The sequence below is a fragment of the Grus americana genome, chromosome 9, assembly GCF_028858705.1.
Source record: "Grus americana isolate bGruAme1 chromosome 9, bGruAme1.mat, whole genome shotgun sequence".
NCBI classification, from domain to species: Eukaryota; Metazoa; Chordata; class Aves; order Gruiformes; family Gruidae; genus Grus; species Grus americana.
This window is the reverse complement of record NC_072860.1, coordinates 9,993,253-10,019,849: the sequence shown is the minus strand read 5'-3', so window position 1 is coordinate 10,019,849 and position 26,597 is coordinate 9,993,253. Positions and strand designations below refer to the sequence as shown.

General features: G+C 40.3%; 1 protein-coding gene across 3 annotated transcripts in view; it reads right to left on the bottom strand.

Moving 5' to 3' along the window:
* NYAP2 (neuronal tyrosine-phosphorylated phosphoinositide-3-kinase adaptor 2) overlaps positions 1 to 26,597 on the bottom strand; it is a 144,576-nt gene that overhangs the window by 75,519 nt on the left and 42,460 nt on the right. For all 3 annotated transcript variants that reach the window (XM_054836122.1, XM_054836124.1, XM_054836123.1), the window contains one exon: positions 4,361 to 4,659. In XM_054836122.1, coding sequence (XP_054692097.1) covers positions 4,361 to 4,659 — 299 coding nt within the window. The remainder of the gene's footprint in view (positions 1 to 4,360; positions 4,660 to 26,597) is intronic.

The following is a 26,597-nucleotide window of genomic DNA, read 5'->3' as shown; positions in this document are numbered from 1 at the left end:
ATCAAAAAACACTGCTTGAGGCTGGTTACAGTCACCAATTACACTGTTTTATTAATCCCTTTTTCTGTAACACTGGGCACCGAAAGCACATCAATTAATTGAACTCCTGCATTTTCTCAATAAAGAGCCTTTCAGGATCAAGATTAGATATGCCTTTCACACTGAAATGTTATTTAAAAATACCCTTTTCTAGTCAATTCTCACTTCCAATGTGCGATGTACGGGGCACAGATACATTTGTTTGCTGCTCCTACCAGAGTTTGAAAACTCTTCTGCAGAAAAGACAACCCACGTTTATAAAACAACTTTCTAGAAACCTGTCACAGAGGAGAAATGCATTGGGTGGAAGGCATTCAGTGGGTGCATAGGACAGGTAGCCAGAAGAATAAAAAAGGAATATGGAAGCATAAGAAGGGATACAAAAGTGTGGAAACACAGCAAGAGAATTAAAGTCAAGTTAAGGAGAATGAGGCCTTAAGGCTGGAGAGTGCTCTTTCAGGTAGAGCTAAGGTAGACCGGGAAACACACAAACCGAAGTGTTATCCCACTGCTGCACAAGGAGACAGGATTAATACGTGTCATCACAACTTAAAAGAAGATTCTCAAACTCCTACAAATTTGAAAGCAAGAGTACAGAGCTGGTGTGGCTGTTACTGATGCTATTTGTGCTTCAGGAGAAAAAGGTCTTTCAAGTTCATGACCAAATTTCTTCTGCTACTTCTGCAGTAAAGTCAGACTCATATTCAAAACATAACCTAGTGTTATGGTAGTTATTATGATGGGGTGGATTGAATATTTTTACTTTATCACAATCAGAAAAAGAATAAAAGTTACCATCAGTAACTGCTTCTGTTTGTATAAACTGGATCATTACCAAAAAAGCAAAAAGTAAACGTGTTTAATAAAAACAAGTGGTGAGGCTGTCCCTGGTTGCCTAGGAAATGTAGAAAATTCCTTTTCAAAGTAGCCATGGGGTCAGACAATAGACATTATAGTCTGAATTATTCTGCATTGCCATAAAAAAACCAAAGAGCTGGGAACAATTTTGTGACAACTCCTTTGTAGACATTGCACAACAGTTGATGGAGAAACAATAGGGTTTTTCATCATTGTTTTCCATAGTTCCTGGAAAAAGCTGTAGCCATTCAGCCTGCAAATACCACAAGTACACACAAATGTGTGACACACACATATATAAATATTTGGGTACAATATGGACAACACTGACTGAAAGTTAAACCTGCATGTTCTTGGACTTGATCTTCCAAAGACCTCCCTAGGAGAACACAGATATTGTATCCTATGGACTATCTCACCTGAAATTGGAAAGATACAGGTTTACAATTTCTTGATTTCAAAGACTGCTCCTAGAATGAGGACTACTAGATATGGAAAAACTTCAGCACTGGCACAGAAAAAACAGACTGGCAGAATCAGAGCTTCACAGGTTTCTTTGAACTAGGCACAATTTCAGATACTAAATTTACTGGGAATTAATTTTAGAGCAACAGTAATAATTTCATATTCTGGGACAAAGCTGGTTTAATATTTGTATCAAATCAATACTGCAGATAATGAACTTTGACTTTCATCTGGTTCTGCTCATCTTTAGATGGACTCATCAATGTATGACCACAGTTGTTATATAAACATTCCTGTGCTACCCAGACAATGACTGTGAAAATTCTTTCATCAAAACAAACACGTTCCCTCAGAGTGCACAGCCTCTCCTGGTGACAGCAAAGCATTTTAGAAATCCAGCCTGTTCATCCAAACACCATATTGTACCACCCTTGAGTATATCTCAGACTTTAAAATTTGACTGCTTACTTAAAAACCCCTACAATCTGATCTTACTTGCTATGCATCAAACTCTTTGGTGAAATCCCTGTAAGTCTGGCACAAATAAAACCAGACACATACAAACAGGGCAGATATTCTGAACACACAAAAACAGTGGTATGGTTAAAGGGTTCTGCCACTTGAAAATCTCCAGGAACTTCTTCATGATAGTCTAAAAGTGCCCACTGCTGCGCTACATAAAAACCAGCAGAATGAATATAATACAGGTCATATATTAGGTATCATAGAGATTCTCCATATTCCATGAAGGCATTTAGTCACACTAAAAGGTAACATTTAGGGATTACTTTTTAAGCTAGTGAGAAAGTATTACTTGTTCACTAGGTCTTTCCAAAGATCTTGCTCTGAATATTCAGCTCTTGATTATAACGAATCTGAGGCGCTCTGCAACACTTAGAACTGTGGTGTAGTAGTACCACTGTCATACAGATTATCCAAAGTGAACACAGCTACACCACCACGCGTGCCACTCGTAACCATCACCTGATGGGATATATGAAGCTCAACCTGCACAGAGTGGGAGGAGGCAAAGTGGTACATGGCCTTGGAAACAGAAAGGTCAATCAATTTCAAACTTTGCAGTCTGTCAGAAAGGACATGACTGCATATTACATCCTTGCTGTCAAATATCAGATGGTAGGGGGAGATGAGGGAAAGGAAGCAAAATTTTCAGAATCTTCCATAACAATAACGCTGAAGATGATCTAGTTTCATGAAGACACAGACTGCTTAAGGAGTCTGCCATAACTTCTGTGAGATTGGTAAAATACTTGGATGTATTTCAATTATCACTATCATTATTATTATTGCTACTTTAAGGCTGTCAAAGTCTCTTGCTTATCAGTAAATGAGGAAAAGGGCTGGGGGATAGATGTAAAGCAGACCTAATTCCTAATCATCCTAGAGATAATGCCAAGGTCAGCTATACCAAAGAGCACAATACATTGCGTGACTCAACGCACACTTGCAGGAATATTCATTAAGCAAGTTAGAAAATGTTAGAGCCTATCTTACTGCGCTATCTACAAAACAGATTTTATTTAGCCTTGGTAATTCTGGTTGTGCAGACTCAGGAAGAAAGAGTGCTAATATATATTAAAGAATTATAAAAATATTTTAAAATAGAATATTTTTAAAAGAACTTTTGAGTAACTTAAGAGCTCCTGCCTTTCACCTCAGAGCATATCAGACTGAGAGGTTTGTGGCATGCATTCTCTTTTTGTATTAAATGAAAGACTTTCTGATATGAGATTTTAAATCTGTCTGTGGCACAAATGCAAATAGTTTCTATGTAGGCTTCAGTCCAGTAAAATTGTGGTAAATTGCTTTTATTAAGGGCAGCTACTTAATGCTTGGATTTGTCATGTTAGTCTGTTCAGTGGAGCTGATGTAATGGTCACTGTAGAGGACAAGCTATGGAAGTAACGGTAAATGTCATATGCAAAATAACTACCAACAACAGCATAAATAAATTTATAGTTCTGTTCAGTGTTTGTGTTCAACCTCGCAATTGTATATATACATGTCACCAGTTGAATTACACACTTCTTTGCATCTTTGTTATCACTGATGACTTTTTAAAATCCTATTTCCTTAAAAGGGGTTGTAGCATGAATGTAACTAACAAGTATTTCTGGCCACAACGACAAGCAAGAGGGATACACACTAAGAGCACAACATACTGTGTGGGATGTCAGAACTGATAGATAATGTAGCAGTGGGTAAGACCAGCAATGATCAAATCCGTTTGTCCCTAAGGGTTCCTTCTTACAGTTCACACTGTGAAGCAGAGTCACCCTGCTATCTCCTAGCAGGGAGTACAGCTGGTCCTACTGCTGCACAAAATGCATTTCCAGCATGGAGGAAAGGAAGGAGAAGATCCCTATAAGCGTTAGCTCATCTTTAGTAGTTCAGAGTAAGGAAGCGACATCCTTATTCGACACATTTGTTTATTTTCTTCTGAATGCTGCATTGGCTGAAATGTAACTGGGAGGAATGGGAAGAGAAAATTTAGACTCATACACAAACAGAAGCTTTGGGCAATACATTATATCATCACGGGTACAACTTTTACCATTGGATGATATTTTCTTGCTGTAGAGTTTAACGGCCATGCAGAATTCTTTTTAATAATTTCTGTCCTTCACTACTTTGTTGAGGAGGACCCTTTCCAAAGCTGTGGTTTGCACAGCACTAGTGATATAGTGAGTAGTCCTCGGCTGGCGTGCAGATAACATGGTCCTACATGTCATCTGATAGCAATCTCTTTTTCCCTTCCTTTTGAATTCCCCAGTATAGAACCAAGCCATATAAGTGGTACAGTTCTGTGAGAAACGTCAAAGGTTGGCAATTACCCACTGGTCCAAAATTTGGAGAACCCGTGCTGGCACTGTTACACAGATGGGGAAACATACAGGTAATTCTACATGCAAGATTATTAACTGGATAATCTTAACAGTCATCGAAAACCTTTTTTCCAAATAATTATAGTGTTTACCTTCAGTCCTGTCCGGTAGTTTCCCACTCTTACTTGTTGTTCCAGTATTGACTGTTTCAGATGAGGTGCTCAGTTTGGTGTTGGGGTCTCGCTTAGGTTTTGGAGGCGGCTGCTTACGAGAGCTGCTACTTTCATCATCGGTTCCTCCAACAGAATGAAGAGACTGGGATCTCACAGTGAAGCCACTGGAGCAAGGATGCGGCAGTCTGTCCTGAGGAGCAGGCATTGTCATAAATCCCATACGGAAATGTTTCCCCACGTAGCTTCCTTCATTTCCTCTCACGACTTCTCCACCTATGCTGTAAGAGAAGATACACATATAAGTAAGTGATCCACCTTTGCCTGAACTGTACCTGGAACCAGGGTCTCAGTTCTGCCTGTGATGAGCAGACTGTACTTTTGGTTTCGTAAACAAGCAATGCTCTCTTCTTTTCTTAAAACAAGATGACTGCTAGAATGGTCTAGTCTGTTTTTCAATACAAGTTGCCAACAACTGAAACGTAGATATACTGCTGTAGACTCACTCAAAATTTTACAAGAAATTGAGAAAAGCTTTTGTTCAGGTTTCATAGCATTGTGACTAGAAATTGTCCATAGACAAATTTCAAACATCGGAAGTCAGAACTGAGCTTTCAGAAAGACAAGAGATTTCCAGTAAGGCAAGGAATACCGCTTTAGAAACGCAACACTGTGTATTGATCTGCACTCCCTTGCACTCATCTTTGACTACAGACACTCACGTACCTGGGGAAACACGGCTCTTAGCATCCAATCAATCATTTCCTTTCAGACTAAAGAACGGTAAGAGAAAGAAATGCGCTAAAAATTTCTTGGATATAGGAAACTGAATATTAACATCTCATCAAATCCACATGAAGCTGCAACATAAGCAGCATCAGATTAGCAAGATACAAAAGGCAATGAGACGCCAGGAAGAAAATAACCTCCAACCACTTTGAAACACAGGTATAGAAGAAGGAAAGCTCAACTGAAACAACTGCTGTCATATCAAGTACTACATTGTACTGCAGGACTGAGAACCTGGTATTATTTCTGCTATACTCATGCATGCTTATCAGTTCTGAAAAACAGCTCTTACTGATGCTTATATTGTAAACATACAGCACATTTCAATTAAGGCAATTCAGTGACTATGCAACGAAACTCAGCAACACACACAGGTCAACATGGACCTATCTGCAAGGTGGTTTCAAATGGTACCACTGTGGGCATGTAGAAATGTCAGCGTGAGAACTGTGAAGTCCTGCAAAGCCCTAATTACCTCCTATTTCCCCTTCACACAGAGTGAAGCTCTAAGCAGGGTCATGCTGCTCCTCTCTGTTTCCTAGTCAATGTTGCCTTGGGCTGGTGCAGTTTTTTTGGTGCTGGAGCACAGCTCCTTCTTTAAAAGAGAAGAACATTTCTCAACGGTTCATATGAAAACTAAGGTCACTTCAATCCATGATACTGTCCCCATCTTCATTGTAGGTAATACACAAGCTGTATCTAAATTATCCTAAAAGCATCAGATAGGTACTGTGCAATGCACAACTTTGTGCATAATAAAGCAGAACTTTTATTTGCTTGCCACTGTCCTTGCATTTTTATTTAATTTCCACTAGTGGAGAGGTCCACTTTCCAAACTGGTAACAACTGAACAGGTCTAACTGAACATGTGCCACTCTCCAGGGGCACTGACACCTACCTGCACACGTACACACATGCATGCACACATGCGTGCCCTGCATATGCACGCACTGGTCCATGTTCATAACCAAATTATTACTGAATCCTGATTGGCATCAATTCCAGAGGGATTTGTAGCCAGAAAGATCAAAAGGTAGAACTCATTAATTTGAAGATTAATAAAAAACCTGTAGCTAATTTAAATGATTAACTATGCCTCTACTAATCTTTCATAAATTGTTCTGAAAATAATATAATCCTCTGACGCTGGACTACGAAAAAGGCCTGTCACATTACTTAAAGAAGATTACTATCCAAACATGCTCAAGAACACAGGTGGGGAATCTGATTCCTTCCTTAAGTCCATTGGATAAATCACGTTTAGAAAACAAAGTTTCAGTTTGCCATGTCTCTGACATTAAGATTCGCATCTTGTTATACCATTTAATTAGTGCATTTACTTCACTGGAGGTATTTAAACCATACACTATAGGGCAGATTCTGTTCTGGAGGGACTTGCACCAGTTCCACTGAGATGACAGGTTTCACACGTTTCCTAAGAATACACAGAACTGCATTTATAGGAAGCATGGTTTTTTTCCAAACTGCTGCATCTTGTATTGCAGAAATAAAAAAACTCAAAATATAAGTCCAGTGTCTAAATGCACTATCTCATTAGGCAATTAAATCATGTCTTTTCTTTTTCTTTCCCTTCCCATAATGTTTTCATTCTTTACTGAATTACTTTCAGCATCATGGATGAAAACCTGTCTCACCTACTTCCTACGCCTACTCCAGAATAAACAGCCTATAGCCAGGTCAGAGAGAAGTGGCAGGTACAGCTGGGAACAGACTTTGCTGTTTTGCTTCATGGCTGAAGTAGATCTGCTCTTGCTTTTCTACATCCTCTGCTCGGCTACTAAACAAAAACAGCAGGACACCATTTTCTTCTTTTCAGCCATGTTTAAGAGAGACTCCATTTCTCTTTGAGCATAGGAGCCAACCTTCAGCTGATGGTTAGGTACTGTAAACCCCAAGCTGAAGACAACTAATCTAAAATTCTTGCTCCTGGTCATCAACCAGGATCATAAAAGGCTTAGGTTTGATACTTAACGCTGGTAGCAATTCCCGAGTGTCGGGCATCAGGTGTTTCCTAGCATAGCTTAATAAGCCCAAGTGTAACACTGGGTGGAGTACCAAGTTCACACCTCAGTAACACAGGCTGAAATCCCCCGTGGTGTGAAGAGAAAGGAGTCACCCCAGACTCATACCCAGAGCACAAGCACAAAAGCAGGATGGCAGATTTCAAACGTGGCATCCCCTACCCTCAGGCAGGAGCATGCTGAAGCTCCATTTGGACATGCGCAACGCAGCTCTGCAATGCACAGTGCTGCTGACGGTACATCATGAAACCAGACTGAATTAAGGGATTTATTCATATACTCCTCCTGCTTGCAACCACGGGAGTTGGCTGGGGCTGGTGTACGTCCACCACAGCACAACAGGACAAGAAAGATTTATACGCACCTTGCTGCATAAATGACTACAGAGACAGCGAGGGAAAATAATTGTGTAGATGATCTCACTCCATTATTTCTGACAGGAAAGAGCCTGTGCTCCTCATTGTACTGATAATGAGTTCTATCTCATTTCAAAACTGTATTATGTGAGTTGCTGCAAGTATTACACAGTTTATTAATATATATGGAAATACAGATTTGGATTATTCCTCCGGGAAGTTTCAATTTGAACTTGGCCAGGTTCAACTGCCTCTCTGACAAAGAATTACGTACAGCGTTCAAATAACCGTTAAAAATGCAAGACATTCGTCTACACAGAGACACATGAATTACATAATAACAAAATTAATCATACGCTCACTTACACTACACACTTAAAGCAAAACTGACTTTGTGCTGAAAACGCACTTTGGCGTTTGCCTAGGTCTAGTGACTGACGCTGCAGTGGATGGAGAAAAGGGCAGTGCCACGAGGGTGGCTCCAGACACCCTTAAGAAGAATGTTCTGAAGCAGCTCTCCTCTCAAAAACATGTTACAGGGCTTCTCCAAAGCCCACCTAACAAGTCTAAGCAGACCACTGAGTGCTGCCAGATTACGCACTCCCTTCCTGGATGCACTGGAAGGTAAGCCAGCTTCCCATCCCTCTCCCTCTTGCACACAGTACTGGAGTTGAATCATTACAGCAAATACCAAACCACTTGAATCTGCCTTAAATCAGTAATAGTGGATTTCACCTTTCATTTCTAAAACATGATCAAGAGCTCCAGCTGATGGATCTGATGAGTCTTTGTTATACCTCAAATACCTGTTTTATCTATCAGCTGAGATTTCTGAGGTCAGAACTGGGCTACCATAAAACCATACTGACCTTGCCGTTCCTACCTGTGGTATCAGCCTGTCTGCGCATAAGCTGCAATCATCGCAGTCCTGGACACGTTACAGCTCAGCTTATTGTGCTCTGCCTGCTCTATTCTATCAAGTACATACTGCAGCACTGACCAAACTATGGCACAGACTAACTGAAATGTGCACGTGTTTGAAGAACTAGAGGGGAAAGTCTTTTATTCATTTTATTACACATCACAAGAGGGCAAATTATAGAGGAAGACTAAACATTAAAAACAAACACAGAAAATACTCTAAATTGACAGAGCACGGGCAAGGTCACTTCCACCTTGCTTTGCATTCAGTCATAATGTTCCTATTGACTGGGAATATATTTTCAAGTTGTTAAGTTAGAAAACTAAGACAAAGAACTTGTCATCACATTGCTGAAAAATCCATGGCAAAGAAAAAGTATCCAGAGACTGCCTGCCTCAATCCGTGTGGTCTTTAATTTGCATTGTTCCTACTTAGCATTGCAAATAACAGTTTTACTTTGGTGTGAAGTTTTGTTACTTGGTCCAGGCAGAAATGGAATTAATTCCTGGAAAACGAATAGTTGTGTGAAAACTTTTGTTTTACTTGATGTTACTGCTTTAACCATAAACAATGTGGAATATTAAATCCCTCAGTGCAGTTGTAAGGAGTAGGAGAATTCTTGGGAATATCTAAGTCCCATAAAGTCAGAATACCCTAGAGCTACATTTTCTTCCTAGTCATCTATCTACCCTTGTTCTTAGTATTCATCCAGAAATCCTCTTATCAGTTCAGACTTACAATGGATTAGTTTCATGCCTCAGGCACCAAGAACCACTTGGTAATTCTCATCTTTGTGCAGTTTCTATTTTTCTTCCTGGGCTCCTTTACATGAGACTTTCTGACTTTTTATCCACATGTTAAAAGGGACAACTACACCTGATTATGAGACTGGACCTTCTAAGCAGGAGGAAGGGGAATGTACTCTGCTGGTGACGTGGCATCTTCGAAGGTATTTTGCCATTTCTTTGCTGTGATACACCCCAGTCTGGGACTGCAGCAGGTCACCATCCTTCTCTTGGTGATGACAAGAGAAGCCATGTCAACAGCAGCTGCTCACTCCTCTGTGCTTGAGGAAGACTCAGTCACAGATACTGACTTGTTAGCTTGCAGAAACTGGGCTGGGTGTCTCTGCAGGCTCTTCTGCAGAAGTGGGGAGAACTGTGAATTACAGGGCAAAGAATGCACGTGGATAGCCAGGCCTCTTCCCTCTGGGGAGCTACAAGCCCACGCAGTGCTACCCTCCATGACATGCATCTAATCCACCAGGGAAGCCATCTGAGTCAGAAACTGAAGAGAAGTCACAAAAAATTAACCGTGATGGCGTAGGACGATTTTTGTAAGCCCATCATAAAAATGACTAATCATCAGCAAAAATACAAAAGGAATAAAAATACTTAACTCAAGGATCGTATATGAGCTGGCTTGACTGCACAAACAGCAGTTCATCCCTTGGTACATCTACCCTTTTTTGGGTTAAGAGAATAGCTACTGTTACTTTAGGCTTTTTTAACCACTTCCCTACTCTTACAGCAATGAACACCCAGCTACCCTGCTCATATCAAATGTTCTGAGTATAAAGGCCTGAAACGGCTTTGAAATGTCTATTCCCCATCAGAATAAATTATACACACATATACTAGGGATGACACATTTTACTTTGTATCTGAGAAGCACTTTCAAGATTAGCATAAATTATATTTGTAAATTAGAGGTTGGATGCCAAAAAACAGAAGATATACTATTTTTATCCCCCTAAACATGATTTCAGCAGACCATGAAATGTAATACGGAAGAAAGAAGGGCAGGATCAGAATCATGGATTCAGGAACTGCACTGCAAGTATGGGTTTACACAAAGCTACACCATTTTCATCGTAGAAATTAAACATACAAACAAATTAGACACATTTCTTTTTTAAATCACACTTCAGAGGTCTTCCTCCTTATTCCCAAGTAATATAAATACATGATTTTTTTCTGCATTACTTTGCCGAAAGACTCCAAATGACTCACGATGATCTTACATGAAGATCTGGAGGATAATACTACCATCCTTTCAGATACAGGCTAAAGTGTAAATGAATCATCACAAAGGTCAAATTTAGGGTAATTTTGTGCACTGGGAGGACTATATAAAGTGAGCATCTGACATGCCTATGAACATCAAACATCTTACCTCTGCTATATGCCTCTGCTTTTGAGGTAGGAGATCAGGTGCTGCTTGAGAAGTCAGGCCTCTCAGGACACAGCATACATTAGTGCTATAAAGTAAAATTTATTCTTTTATCACACCTGCCAGACCCACAGGCCCAGGGTTTGATCCTGCAAACATGCGATGAGCTGCCACTCCCTTGTTGTGTACCTGCATTATTGCACTGGCATAACTAGGAAGCCGTGCAGAAATTGCTTGTTGCTTGTGAATCTGTTCTAAGCAATATTTACAGAGGTGTACGCACGTAGGCTGACACTAGATTGTTCCTAGGAAATAATTTCTTCAAGCCAACCTGTATGTGTAACCGACCCCTAACAGCACTCTGCTGCTGTTGTGAGTCTGGCTCCTGCCATCCATGGCAGGACTGAATCTTACATGCAGAAGCCTGTCCAGATCAAACTGAACTACCACGTGTCATGGTCGCACTAGAAGATTAACTGAGTCCCTGGTTAGCAACCAAAAGACAGCTGTAATTCCTACGCAGTGCACAGGGAACGATAAAAGCAAAACTAACCAAGACTGTCCACAGCAGGTTTTCCATAAGATGTCAGATAACCCAATTTCAAATGATGATCTGCTATGCTCCGCAGTCAACTATTTTTATAATGCAGAAGGCTGAAAATGCTAGCAATGGTTGGGGTTTTGGAAAAAAAAAATCAAAACAAAACCAAAACAAGCCCAAAATACTTTATAAGAAACATTGATAAATAAAAACTAGGTATGCTATTTTTAACAATTAATCTAGCATAAGCTAGTCAGCTTGGAAAGGACTCACTGAGGAGTAAGGACATTTCTGATCCACAGAGAGCTTAATAAAACTGTATTTCATGAGTCTGCAGAGAAGTGCAGGTACTACTTATTTCTACCAGCATTCCTTCTATCCTTAGTCGGCTGCCTCAAACTGGTGACTAACGAGTATGTTGGGCTGAACGTCCACAAGGGCCCGATGTTGCTTTCCTCAGAGGACCAACGCTTGCTTCTGTATCTGGGGCATGGGGTCTCCAGCGCTCCATCCCCCCATATGACTGGTGACTAACTGATGCGTATGGAAAGGTTTGCAAGTTGTGAATACAGAGGACACTTAACAGGCAGGAGTGAAAAGCGCTCTGCTTTTATATGACTACAGATATTTTTAATTTTGCATGGGAGATGCACAGCTAAAAGCCAGTAGATGAAAGCTCATATGTTCAGAGTCACCTAGAATTAGACATGAACCATATGCAATGTTTAAACTGAGTGCAAATGCATGTTCGCATTAATGGAGTGGGGGTTTGCATCCTGTCAAAAACGGGTGGAGCTAGAACAAGGCTGTGTTTTTGTCACATTCAGAGGAAACCACATGGCGCAGACTCCACACTGCCTGAGCAACTGCGGCTAAGTAAATATTTCAATGAGATATGGGAATAAATTAACATATAAAATATTTTTTGTGGATTTCTGTAATAAAATGTTTCTTTGGTTTTGAGTCAAAGAGGTATAATGGAAGGAAAAATCTGTAAAAGGTAAAAAAAAAAGTCTTTTTGTGGATCAAATGTTGGGAAAAGTTTAAACCTGGACAAATGAATGAAATGTGCCAACACTCTGAGAATGGCGATTTGTAAACCAAGAACCAGCTGCACTGTGCCTGCCAAGATATTACAGTGTGTGTAACCTTTCCAGATTTATGCCTATTTCAAACAGTGATTGTACAGATGCTGTTCAGAGTCCCTCAAGCAAACATGACTCCACTTTCCTTTTAAAATCCAAGCTCAAATACAAGCAAATTAAGGTTTTAAATAAATGCTTCGCGTGTCCTCCAGCCTCAAAGAGGAAGCAGTTCGATCCTGACCTGGCAGCGAACAGCAAGAAGAATATTTTGTTTTGGAGGAAGACCCCTCACAAATTTCACTTCAGTGTGATCCATAGCACAACACAGATTATTTTTGTTTGTTTGTTCAACTAGTGACGTGAAACTCCAGATATTCACATAATTCTTCTGATAATATTGTCATTCAAAACTCTCAGTTCAAAATATACTCCCTGAGCTGGCTTCTCCCTGTTTTCTTTTATAAATGCCATGTGAGTGGTAAGCAAGGGAAAGGCAGTGTCTGGCATACAGAGCCTGGGAGGAGGTACCAGCAGCACAGACACAGCAGGGATGCGACAGGGATGCAGGCTCCACCGAAGGGACAGTTTTATGCAAACACTTGTCTTTTGGCAGCTCACCACTCCAGATCTGTTATATCCATATAGGACAATTTTGCCTCCAGACACCTCACCACATGGCAAAACTCAGGGAATTGCATTCTCTTGAACAGGCATATATCAAAATATTCCAGGTACAATTTTAGGTACTGCTTTCATAGATATTCAGGGTCAGTTTACAGTAACTAAAAAAGCATCTGCACATTAGCAATTTAAATGGGACTAAATTAATTTTAAACTACAAATTGTATTTTTAAATTTTTATTTAAGGGGAATGCACAGTGCAAGTTCCTACAAAACAGCACAGGCTTACTTGGGTATTTTCCCCACTTAACAACGTTTCTGTGTGCTGAACTGCTCTTCGCACAGGAAACACAAAAAATTAACTTACTGCAGCTTACCCCACCCTAGCTACATAAATGCTATGCTGGATACATCACCTTACTGTCACAGGTGCTGGAACCCATAGAAACTTTCATCAGAAAATCCTTTTTTGCACTGGAACAGCCCTGCCAGAGTCCATTGCCTTGACTTTACAGCTAACATTACTAACCTCGTGCTATTAAGTATACATATTACCATCTCTCTGTTCCTTCTGATTTCTGGAGAGAAGGTTTCAGCTCAGTTGTCAATCACCGCTTTGTGATTTAACTGGGCATCATGAATATCTGTCTGTGCCTTGCAAAATGAAACGAAGACTCCAAAAATTAAGTGAAACATTTTTCACAGGTGTGATAAACCCAGAAAACAGGAAAGGGAACCACTCCATACAGACGTGTATAGTGGTCAGTCTCTCTCCTTCTTCCCTGGACAGTCTCAATCTGGTAAAAAACCCCATGAAATCCTGTACATCAGTATCGACAGCTCTCGGTGTCAAAGCCTGGAGAGGCTTGTTCACTAAGATACAAAGTCGCTTTGAAAATCTCTCTGCTCACATCACTTTTTTTATCCATAGCAAAATGACCGTTATTGCCACAACAAAATATTAATGTGCTTCACACCTAAATTTAGAAATAATAATATAAAACAACTCCTTCCCTGTCTTGATGGATGTCAGTTTCTTAGTCAGGGTTGTCAGAAACTGGTTATTTGTTCAGAGAAATAAATAAAAAAGGACACTTTCAGAAACACACTTGATTTAAAATTGCATGTCAGAGTGTGTGAAAAGCAAGTATAATGCGCATACAGGTGGTTAAGACTTTGTGATTTCTGTCACGACATGAAAGAGGCTAGCCAGCAAAAGTGTAGCTTGTCCCATACATACACGCACCCAGAGTGCCCCTGAACCAATTCCACATGTAGGTCTTCCAATACGTTCATTGCCTATCCATGCATTCCCTTTAGAAATCAAGGTGAACTGTCCAAATGCAAAGTACAGAAATTCTTTTCTCCTCTGTATCCATGCACAGAGCTAATGGGCCAGATCCAGTAACTCTAGCAGACTACTATGTACATGGGAATTACTATATACATGGGAATTTAACACCAGAGACAAATGGCTGTAATAAAAGCCGCCAATAAACTGCCAAAGGTGCCAAAATCCAGCATGTGCTGATTTTCAGCACTCTCAGCATTACTTTTTGCAAATGGGGATGTTCAGCTAATTACCATCTTGTGGTCAGCACTGTGTTGTGTAGGGGTTTTTTTGGGTTTTGGTTTGGGGATTTTTTGTGGGGTTTGGGTTTGTTTGGGTTTTTTTAAATAGTTGAGCAAAACCTACATCCAACAAGCTCTGACACTGAAAGAAGGTAGTATTTAAATGCTCCTTTAGTGACATATACTTACATTGCCCAAAGGATCATCACGACAGCCTATGAAGCTGCAGTGAAATGAAATTTTGCTAAAGCAAGAGTAAGTATGTTTTCCAAGCTGTGAAAATCTGTGTGGAGATTTTTTAGGGAGTTAAAAAATTAAAACAAAGAGCAAACTCCATTTTAACCTGCAAACAATGGTACAATGGTAAATTAAGTGGGGAACATGGTTTAGTTCCCTGCCCAAGGGGTGATCAGCTCAGTGCTGTTCATACTATAAGTGTGTAAACTCCCTTTATTCCTCAGGTAACTCTTTGGAGCTGTCATTCATTGAGTGGCACGTTCAAAGTATTTGAGCTTGCAAGAAATAGTGCTTTCTGTGCACTGAGGTGGTGAGCTGCAGCAATTGGGGTTATGTCATTTTACAAAAGAGATAACAAACCAAAAATAATGTGCTGCTGCTTTTCTTTGCACTAGGAATTACTATTAAAATCTGCAAAGCTGCTGGTAGTAAATTTTTGTGTATTTACATTTCTAGGTCACTTAAGTCCCTTGGAAAAGTATTCAATCTAGAAACCATAACCCTGACATCATATAACCTGTTTTTCCATCTCCCAAGGCTACATTGCAGGCAGCAGTCTACTTAAAAACAACTTAAGCCAACAAGGGGCTCAGAGACACCTTGTATGTATGCACCAAGCACCACTGCCCAAATCAGCTAGTCTGCAGTCTAGGCAGCACAAAGGGATATCTGTGTCTCTCTAGTAAGAGCAATTCACCTTTTTTTTTTTTTTTAAAAACAAAACAAAAACAGGAAAATACTGTTGTTCTCTACTCCAGAATACATAATGTTCCTTTCCCTGCCCTGCTGCCCAGTGCCCAAATAGAATACAGAAGCCCGCTGTGTGCTGACTGCACCAGCTACCCCAGGATTTCAAGTTTTGTAATGCTAAGCCAAAAAAAAAAAAAAAAAAATTTTCTTCAAATATTTTGGGCCATTAAGTAAGCCTGGATCAGGCAGGCTTTCAAGTCCTACAGAGGTCTCATGGAAACATATCTTTTAATAAGCACCGTCACCCACTTACTAAATGCCGTAAGGGGCTACTGAGTTCTAGGAAGTATGAGCCACACTGGACTTCACACACACTTCTGTGAAGTTGCCTGGGAAATGGTTTTCTAGGCTACCTAGAATGGCATGCAGAAACATCAACATTTCTTGTGATGACCAGCTCATTATTCTGGTCTCTAGAATCTCTTTGTATTTTATTTTTTACTCAGTAAAAAGTGGAAGATAACAATTGTTAAATAAAACCTATCAGCACCTAGTTATTTAGCCAGTGAATGCATTGCTTTACAACAAAAGCAGATGATTAGAGGTAAGAAAAGAGAAGCGGCACAATTACATGACTGCAGCTCTAAAAAAGTGCCTTCTGGAATCCATGTGGAGGTAAAGAGTAAAACCAGCATATTTCCTATTGGGGGTTTCGAGTTATATGGTTACCTGTGGTCATGTTTTCAAATTTTGCTTTATATCCACGAGTAACAACACACTCTTAAAATAAGAGTGAAGCCTCTTTTGTAATCCGGCTGTTGGATTCTGGAAGGGAAAACTAAACACAATCTAAGGATTGCAAGACACTAGAGAAAAAAACCTTGGGAAATCAAAACTATGGAGTTTTGCAGATGTTTATGAGTGATCCAAGCTGAAGTTCTTAATCTACCCTCAGATATTTAAAGGGTCTTCATACTTCACAGCTGTACCCAGTAAAATCTTTAGGCTAGCTTTGATTCAAGACCCAGATCAATTTCAAGAGGGGTCATGAAAGAATAGTGTCAAGGAAAGAAAATATCTCCCAGGGAGAGATTCCCTACTGTGAAAGTGACAAAACCAGCTTGTCTAATAGGTGCTAGCATCTCTAATTCTTGAAACGTAAATAAAAATAAATGCACCTTATAATTTTTCATAATACGAGTTATTTATGCATATGCTTATTAATCTGTGTTTATTGCCCTTCAAGCTGAACAGAGAAACAATTAGATCCCTTTTTAGCAGTAGTAGTATGGCGCATGTAGATATATAACTTTGATTTACAGAGTATGACAGGCAATCAATGTGTGTCAGAGAAAGCCCACATCAGCAAAGAGACATCTTAAAGCCTCATTTAAATTTTCTTTTTTAGGACTGAACAGATGAGCGTTTCCTTCATGTTCTGAACACAATGGGATTGGGAAATAACCTGAATTTCAGGCTAGGAGAAAATGGATTGCTTCGAGTTATAGGAAAATGAACAGCACCGATTTTATTCCTCACTTTCAGCAGAATCAAGTAGTGCATACCAGAAAAAGGAAAGCCAGACATACCCTAAGTCTGTTATTAGACCTTTCCACTTGCACACACAAGTAGTATAGGAATGACAGCTAGAAATCAACTATTTTCCTACATTTTTCACTCTCATGACATAAACATTAAATTTGGCTGATGAAGTGAAAAGTAAAAAGAAAGTCTATGGATTTTTTTTTTCCAAATGATTAAGCAAAACAGGAATACAGCCAGGAAATGAAAGACTGAATTCCTGTATTAATATCGAAGTACAATGAGAGCAGTTAAAGATACCATTTAAAAGACATCAATATTACTTCCACAAAAGGTTTACATCAGTTGTCAGAATATGAACTGACTACCTATTTCAGCTGGGAAATGTCTGATTACAAAGTCATGCAGCTATCAAAGAGGCAGGCTTGTAGGAAGCAAACATCTAAGCTGATCAAATCAGTGGCATCCTGCTTTTGAGACCAGGTGGTCAAATTCAACATAATGTCTCAAGTTTGACAAAACCACTCCAAAACTGAGAAAACTGAGCAGGACTACATTCCCCAGTCCCGTCTGTCCCATTATCACAGGCACTCCTGTCCCATCCCATCCTTTGTCAAAGCCAGGCTTGGACCCTTCCTGGTAATACTTTGTATGCTTTGTCAGGACTACAGGGTTAGAGCCGGGTATCAACAAGCAGTTCTGTCTTCTGTGAAGATAAACAAATGTCAACTTTTTTTTTATTCTTATGTCACTCGGTGTGACTGTAGTGCATATGAATGGCCGGACAAATGACTAAGGCTGCCCCTGGAGAGCAGCACTCTGTGCCCTGCTGCATTTGTGGCTCAGCAAGGAGGAGTGGGAGTCAGCTGGGTCTCCCGAGTCACTTGGTCAGCTCAGGGCTGTTCCTCTGTCCTGCCTTTTAACTGCAAAGCACAAGGTAATTGAGAGATGAAACTGGGACTAAATCACCCACAAAATAAAATTCTGGAGATTCTAGCTCCTCAAAATTTCCTTTAGAGACATAGTAACACACATGTGTATACCTCCCACACATACAATTTACACATCTTATGTAGAAAACTTCAGTCTCAGCAAGTGCCATTTTCCAATGACAATACTCCAAAATGTAATTTAATAATTCCATTGGTATTCTTTGTGAATAATGACTATTGTTGATCCTTCTTGTTTTGCTGCATTTTCTGTTTATCAGGGAGTGTAGTGACAGGACAAGGGGGAATGGCTTTAAGCTGAAGGAGGGTCGATTTAGATTAGATATTAGAAAGAAATTCTTTACTGTGAGAGTGGTGAGGCACTGGAACAGGTTGCCCAGAGAGGTTGTGGACGCTCCATCCCTGGAAGTGTTCAAGGCCACGTTGGATGAGGCTTTGGGCAATGTGGTCTAGTGGAGGGTGTCCCTGCCCACAGCAGGGGGGTTGGAACTAGATGATCTTTGAGGTCTCTTCCAACCCAAACCATTCTATGATTCTGGTTTTTTGCTAGCTTCCATTCCTAATGTGTTTTATTATTATTCTAGCCCTTGCCAAGTCTGTCTGTTACCTGCTCATTAGAACTTCTGTGGCAGAAAATGTTCCTGCAAGAAACTAATTCTAGTACCTTTCAATTTATTTTCAGGCTGAGTGAATCTATAAACTCAGATTATTATTAAGGTGAGCTTACAGTGATGTGTTCGATAGACTCTCAATCTTGTTGTATTAAGGTAAAGGGAAATTCATCTATATAGTTTTAACTTTATACTTGGAAGGCTGAACAAAAAAAATATGTAATTCTAGACCCTCAAAGAAGCTTGCCTCCACTGGGTTTAACATGACTAGCAGGTCAACGGGCAAAACAACTTCAAGAGTTTCTTTGTTAGACATACGAGAGGGACATATGGCAACTAGCAATACAAGCTTGTTCTGATGACTCTTTCACAGTGGAAACCCACTCTGGAATTCTCCAAAGCAATTTTAAAATTTCCAAGAGCAGGCATACACGTGCTTTTAGTTAATATTGCAAATAAAACCACTGAGTAGCTCAGTGAGTTGAACCTACAGCAAACTCCAGCAACAGAGTTTTTATATGCAATTTGAGGGCTGAGTTCCCTACAGAACGATATTAGAGTTCTTATTCCGCTACAGTCACAACTACAAAATATTAGCAATGTGAAGTAAATTATAAGAGATTACATGAGAAAGGCCTTCCATCAGTTAACAGCTGGGCCTCCAAGCTATCCAAAACAGGCCTTATTACTTGTCTCTTTTCAAAAATCATATTATTTACTAACACTTAAACAGAAAAGAGCAGAAAAAAGAAAAGGAAAAAAAAAGAGCAGAAAAAAGAAACAAAACTCTGAGAGTTTAAATAATCATAGCTAAAAGGTTTACAGTATGCGCATTTTCCCCAATTTATTATTAAAAACAGCAGCAAAAATTGACTGATTTTGCAAGGGCAGGAGAAAATTAAGCAATGTCTCATCTACAACTTCCAACTACATTTTAAGCACTCTGGGGCTTTTAATATAAATGGCAATTTTATTGCTGGCATTAGAGATGTAGTCATCCTGATCTCCAAAAATGCCTACCACTTTCTGGGCAGTTCTGTGAAATGTGTGTACGCTATTAACCACAGGACAGGTTATCTCAGAACCAGAGCAATGACAGGACTGTTGCAGAACCGTGCGTTCTCTTTGGGTAGCAAACTTTAAGGCCAGAGGCCAAGAAAGGCTTGGTGTTCAGAGAAGCAGACTAACCCACTGGCCCAAACCAGAGCCACCCCCATGGGAACCAGGTGGCCTCAACACCCTCTTTCCACTTCCCCTGCATTTATTTTATCCACACCACCTCCTGAGGCAGGAACGGGGCGGGTGTCAGCAGGCAGTACCAGCACAGCCAGCTTTGGCACCCCGGAGGCTCTTGTCTCTCCAAGAGCCGTAACAGCTCAGAAGCATCTCAGACTAGCAAGCCTGTGCAGAGGGAGCCAGGCTCTACCCCAGTCACACCTTCATGAGAAGATCATCTGGCTTATTACAAAAGACACCAAATAAAACTGGGTATTAAGGACTCTTACTGTCATGATGGGGGAAACTGCTACTAAGTACTAGCTTATGACTAGTTATCCAACCAATTTCACAGAAGACTAGCAGCATCTCATTAGGTTTAGGAATATAAACTGTCATCTGTTCAAGTCCATTTATAAAATGTGGGAAGGCAGCAGGAAACGTAAAGATTCATGAGGACTTCTGGAGAAAAACACCTGCTGTTCTCTTTCTTGTTTCTCTCAGCCTTTGATTTTAGTCTCATCTTTTCACCATCCTTTCTTCTCCTTTCTGCACTCCCTCTGTACTGCAGGGCCACCCATCACCCCATGCATGCCATGTTATACACAGAGGGAAGTTCTGTGCAAATGTCCAGCACCAGCATAGCTGTAGCCAGCTGTATGCCTGTTGTTCTGATATTTTACGACAGTTGATCTTAATCTAGGGACAAGGGGAAAGGAGAGCATGAGGAGCACTGGTGAAAGCAGGGGCCACCTTTGAGTCTACACAGATAGATGCAGTTTGTTTTGACAAAGAGGAACTAGACCTACAGATGGAGCTGCACAGCAGAAGGATTGCAAGGACTTCAGAAGACCCACTGAGAAAGCGGGCTCCAGTCTGTACAGTTGTCTTGTATAGTTATATAGTCTCACAGACCTACAGTACCTGAGCATCTCCTAATCTTTTACTTATCTCTGTGGGATAACTGCTATGGCCCCATTTCAAAGGCTGGCAGATGATGCAGAACATACAGCCAAGCAAAAGCCTGAATCTATGCTCCATAATTCCCAGGCAGCAATCTCAAACCCAGAGCCACCCTTTCCCTCTGTCACACTTCTGCTTCTCTCTCTGTGGTTAGAATTCCACCTCTGAAATACACACAAATACTGGTCTGAATACAGTGCAGCATGCCAGAACACAGCCCCAGAGCCTTCAGAGAGGGGTGCATCACAAGCCATCACAGATCACTTCATGACGAAGCTGTTGACACTATGAAGACCCCCAACTCATTCTCTTTTGACACAATTGACAATGGTAGTCTCTCAGGAGATGGCCAGGCCTTTGGTCTGAGAGCACAGAAGGGGTTTGTGTGAGGCCTCAGACCTGGAAAGCAGGGGCAGAATGTGCTTTTGGCTTATCTACAGCTGTCATTTCATTCTTTCCCACATTGCTTTCCAAAGTTCCCCAGCACACTGGCAGGAGAAGCGAAAGTCTGATGATATATAAAATACAAGATACATATGCACAAAAAGGATAAAATAAAATACCTCATGTTGTTGATAAGATACAGTCCTCAGACAGTGACCTGTGAATGGATTTTACTACTTGGCCAATCTGCTCATAACAAAAGACATGACAGACAGAAATGTAGTGTGCAAGAGTGTGTCCAGTAGATGTGGTAAAGTGCCAAGGCTGAAGGGACTGGCAACAACTGGAGGAAAATAGAGACAAGTTATTTTGCCTTTCAGAAGGCAGATAAGCAGGAAGAAGAGGAAGATGAGAAAGAGGGAAGTCCTGCCCTGAGCATGCTAAGATGCTTCATGGATGGATGCATATTTGCTGCACTGCAGATACACTTGCACATAATAAACCTGAATTCATTAATACTAAATATTTACGCTCAGCTTGTAACTGGTCCAAAAAAGCAATTATGATACATCATGTTGATGGAGAGTATAAAGCCATTAAAACTTGGATCACTCACACAATATACTGTGTCAATGCACAGTTAACAGAAACATCCCTAGTACAGTACATTTAAATTGGGACAGTCCAGTGCTTTCTAATAAAGCAACACAAAATCTATGTTTTGCTATGACACATATCTTGCAATGAGATCCCTTTAACTGAAGATGTGCTACAGTGAAAGCCATGAATACAATTTCAGTTGCCCATTAAATTTAGCATAGTTTATCTGGTAGAGTCAGAGGGAGCTCTTGGGACTGTACTTTGGTTGTAATATTTTCCCAGCAGCCTAACATGTTATAGGTGTCATTCATGGAGGACTTAAAACATGGTGATGAGCTGGTAGCAACAGCACCTTTAGTCTCATGATAGCAGGTGAAGAGAAGCCACACAAGACGACACTCCTCAGTGCCCATCCTCAGCCTATTTTCAGTCTGCTTGAATATCTTTGAGAAAGGAATAAACAACAGTAATTCCTTGGTTGGAAATAAAGAGCGGAACAGCCAAAAGTCAGACCTCAAGATATGACAGTCATTCAATTCTCATCTCTCTTTCACAAATAACAGTCTTAAGAGGTTAAGCCTGTGGTCTTTTAAGAAGCAACACACTCCCCATAGAAGACATTGTCCATAGAAGTGCTACTAGATATGGCTTCCAGTTCCCATAACACACTGGCCAAAGTCTGGTGGAGATAGTAAAAGGTTTTGAAATTACCAATAGTTACCTAAAAAATATGTGGCCTAAAACACAGTCCCAATACACTACAGGGAAATTGAAATACAAGCTGATAACAGACAGAGGTTCTAGGGGAAGTAGCTATCCAGTTTGGCACAGGGAATACACTACTACAACAACATGACCTACAGAAGTCATGGATGTCCCCTCATTCCATTTACTCTTCTCTTTGGATAACCCTGTATATAAACACATGGTGCCACTGGTAAAAGATCAGTTGCCAAGATAAATGGTAAACGACATAGTATTAAATCAGCCATTTCCAGGGCCCAGATCCAAAGACACTAATCCTTTCATCAGGATTCAAACTGGCAATATTCCATATAGGAGGACATTTGTTCTCTCTCTGAACTGGATATAAAACCCATCTGTTGAAGAGAGCAAACTCTCTTCCACTCTCGACTGAATAAAGGCGTAAAACCATATTTGCCTTCTGTGTTTATTCAGAGTCACCAAAGTGACTATGAGTACAATGACAGTACAATGACACTATGGATGTTATAAGTCTCAGGTCCAACTCAGATATAAGACTTTGCATTGTATTTCATAAAGCCCATTGATGGTACAGGAGCATGCAACACGTTTGATCTACACCAGAATCAAATCTAGTTACCTACTGTGTTTTGATACAAGCTTACCTTTGCACACGATGAGAGTCTTGAATTCACAAACCAACCCAAAGTTTGGATTTAGATCTGCTGACATGGCTCTCGTTGCTGGCACAGCAATGGTATACTTCAAAATTTCCCTTTGGAGTAGGGAAATCATGCCAACGTTTTAGATACCATATCATGTAACCGCTGACTTCTTTTGTTGTGACCTTCATTCCCTCTCAAAACTCTCATCTACAGCAAGTAGCTTTCCAAAACAAAAATTGCCATTCTGATATAGAAAGGCAATCTCATGATTTAAGCTGAACAACAAGTAAAATAACTACTTCAGAAGATTCAGTCTATGGTCATTTCCTTGAATTCCAGTTTTGCCATTTTGTTTATTCTTGAGGCTGAGCCTGAGAACTTACATCCATGCTCAGTTCAAGTTGTATGTTGTTACTTTGGGCAACCACACACTGTAAATGTCATTGTTATTTATAAATCAATAAAGAGTCTTATGTATTTCTCTGGTTGATTCCTATGCACCAGAACGTTTACAAGATGGCCAAAGTCAAATAAATCATTATTTTCTGTGGTAGGAATAATCTGATCCTTAACTTGAATGTTCTATTTCACTCTAAAAACATGGGATAGAAGTGTGGTACTACCACTGAGAATAAAGAAGTGGGAGTATTTCAATGATTCAAACAAAAATCCCAGTTCCAGTTGTTGTGGTTTAATCCAGGGCAGGCAGCTAAAACAAACACACAGCCCTTCACTCACTCCCCTCAGCCAGGAGGATGGGGGAGAGAATGGGGAAAAGAGGAGGAAAATAAATTTAAAAAGTGAAACTCATGGGTTGAGATAAGGACAGTTTAATAGGACAGGAAAGGAAGATAATAATAATAATACTAAAAGAATGATGCACAGCACAATTGTTCACCACCTGCAGACCACAAATGTCCAGCTAGTTCCCAAGCTGCAGTCTAAACCCCGACCAGTTATATACTGAGCATGACATCATAAGGTCTGGAATATCCCTTTGGCCAGTTCGGGTCAGCTGTCCTGGCTGTGTCCCCTCACAGCTTCTTGTGCACCCCCAGCCCCTTGCTGGCAGGGCAGGATGAGAAGCCAAAAAGTCCTTGACTTGGTGCGAACATTGCCTGGCAACAACCACAACATTAGTGCGTTATCAACAGCATTCTCATCCTAAATCCAAGCACAACACTATACCATAACTAGGAAGAAAATTAACTCTATCCCAGCTCAAACTAGGACATCAGTTTACATAGATATAGAAGGTCCAGGGAAGTGTTAAATGAAATGTTAAAATTAACATCTACATTCTCTCCCAGGTAATTTATTTAATTACTGTAAAGAAATTCCTCCAATTCTGTGTTGGTCATCTTATGTAATAAATGAAGAACCTCACCCTGTAGATTCCTATATGTATAAGCAGAGTATTTTCAAGGCCAAGTCTTTTCTACTAGTTTGTGTTTATGCATCTTATAATGTGTGAAATATGGGTCAGGCAATCCGGTCTGAAAACCAATTAATTTTTGCTATACATACTTGCCATGTTGAGATCAAAAGTTTTTGGATAACAACCATGTTTTAAACATAGGTTTTTATAGCTTAAAAATAAAATCAAGGCTTGATAAACTGTGTTTTAGCAATTTCTGAGGAGAAAACTTCTTTCTAGAAGCATGATATAAAACATTACTTAGCAGAAACCATCAAGCAACCACCTATTTTCCCAATGCTTTATAAAGCACTTTTGTGCACAATAAATAAAAAAGTACTTAGTATTAACATCATGCATTGGCAGAACTCATGGTCCTAGGATATGATGTAAAAAGCATTAAAATCCACAACTCTCATGACTTTCTGTTCATCGCTTTCAGCTCAGAGAAGAGTCATGGAAATATAAGAATGTTCTTTACTCTTTTTCCAAAGTCAAGTCATCCCTGTCTTTTCAGTTTTTCCTCTGTTGCTGTCTAGATAGAGTTACCTTGTCAACCAAATGTCATAATATTTCTTCAAAGTCTAAATGAGTTCTTTCAGGATAGATTAAGAATCCTTTTCAGTCTCTCAAGCAACACTTTGCATATTTTATAACTTTCCAGGGAAAACTTTCAAAAGTTCAGTAGTTTATTACATATTTATTATTGAACTATATCTAGGGACTCAATTTAAATTTAGATCATGTGCGAAAGAATTAAGATCACCGTCCTTTCCCAAGGTTGTACTGTGTTTGTCCTGGATCTGAGCACCTTGCACCAACTAACCTTCAAGTTCAATAGCACTAGGATTTTACTCTCTGAATTAAGCCTCAATTTTGGCTTCCACTGTGGGATTCCCTTACTGCTCTTCTTAGGACAGAGAGTTACCAATGAAATATTTCCTCATCAGTGGAAAGAAACTGGGGAATAACAACTTTCCTGGTAATGTTGCCTATACAAGTATAAGCAGGGTGTGCCTTCAGATCAGCCCTGCCTGCAAGTGCAGGCTACCAACAAGCTGCAAGCCAGATCCAGGCCACTGGGTTTTAAAGGCTTCGTAGTGCTACTGTACATACAGCACTTTATCTCTATTTCAAGCTCAACCTGAAGAGCTGTTGGCCCAGGGATGGGTAGAAGCTGGGTGATCTGGGCTTGAAGCATCCATATTACTGCTGGCCTGAGCTGGTCAGGAGAAAGACTACGTTAGTAGACTATGATCCAAGTACAAGACCATTTAATTCGGCTTCTATAGTACATTGCTGAGCAGGCTTCACAGCACAAATTTAAGAGACAGCTCACTGGGAGAGACAAATCCTCTGTAATAACAATTAATAACCATACACTTCTCACGATTGGTATTAAGCATCACGAAGCCTTCCCACTGAAGGACTGATATCAAATCAGTGCAAGGCTGGGCTCTTATCACTCTCCATCTAGCTGGAATTCTGTTCCTCATCCCATTCCCTCAAGGCAAGTGGCTTCTTTCCTGGGATGAAAACCAAATTCAGCTGGCACTATGAAGTGACCACCTTCTTCACATCTGATCCCACAGCAGAGAGATTGAGCAGTAGTCCAATCGTCTTGTAAAGCCTGGCTTATTGATATGAGATGTGATTCCACACTGTAGTGTAGGGAGGGGATACATCTCATTTAGCCATCTCCAACAGGAAGGTAAGGAGGATAGCTGGGAGCAATAATTCACTCAAGCCTGCAAACACGAGCCACAGCCCTCATCTTGCTTTTGGACAAACAAGACATCTTCCTTCCAGTCTACACGATACAAGACACAGGAGAACTAGTCAGTGAGCAACATCAATGAGAGAAGCCAAACAGGATGTCCAAGGAATCACTGAGGTACTTGCTCTGTATGAGCAACTATATTTTGCAAGTTAAAATGCTCTGAAGGAGTTGGGAGCTGGTCAGGGAGTAGAGTTCAGTGCAGCCTGGGAAAGGTGGGGAAAGCGATGAAGTAAAAGGGGCTGCAGAGCTGCTGCAGTTGTGCATGAGTGTCTCTGGGAGGGGAAGGGTTGATAGCATCCTTGTATTTTTTACTCACTCAACTAGAAAGGAAATTTTGATTTATAACTAGAAGAAATACCT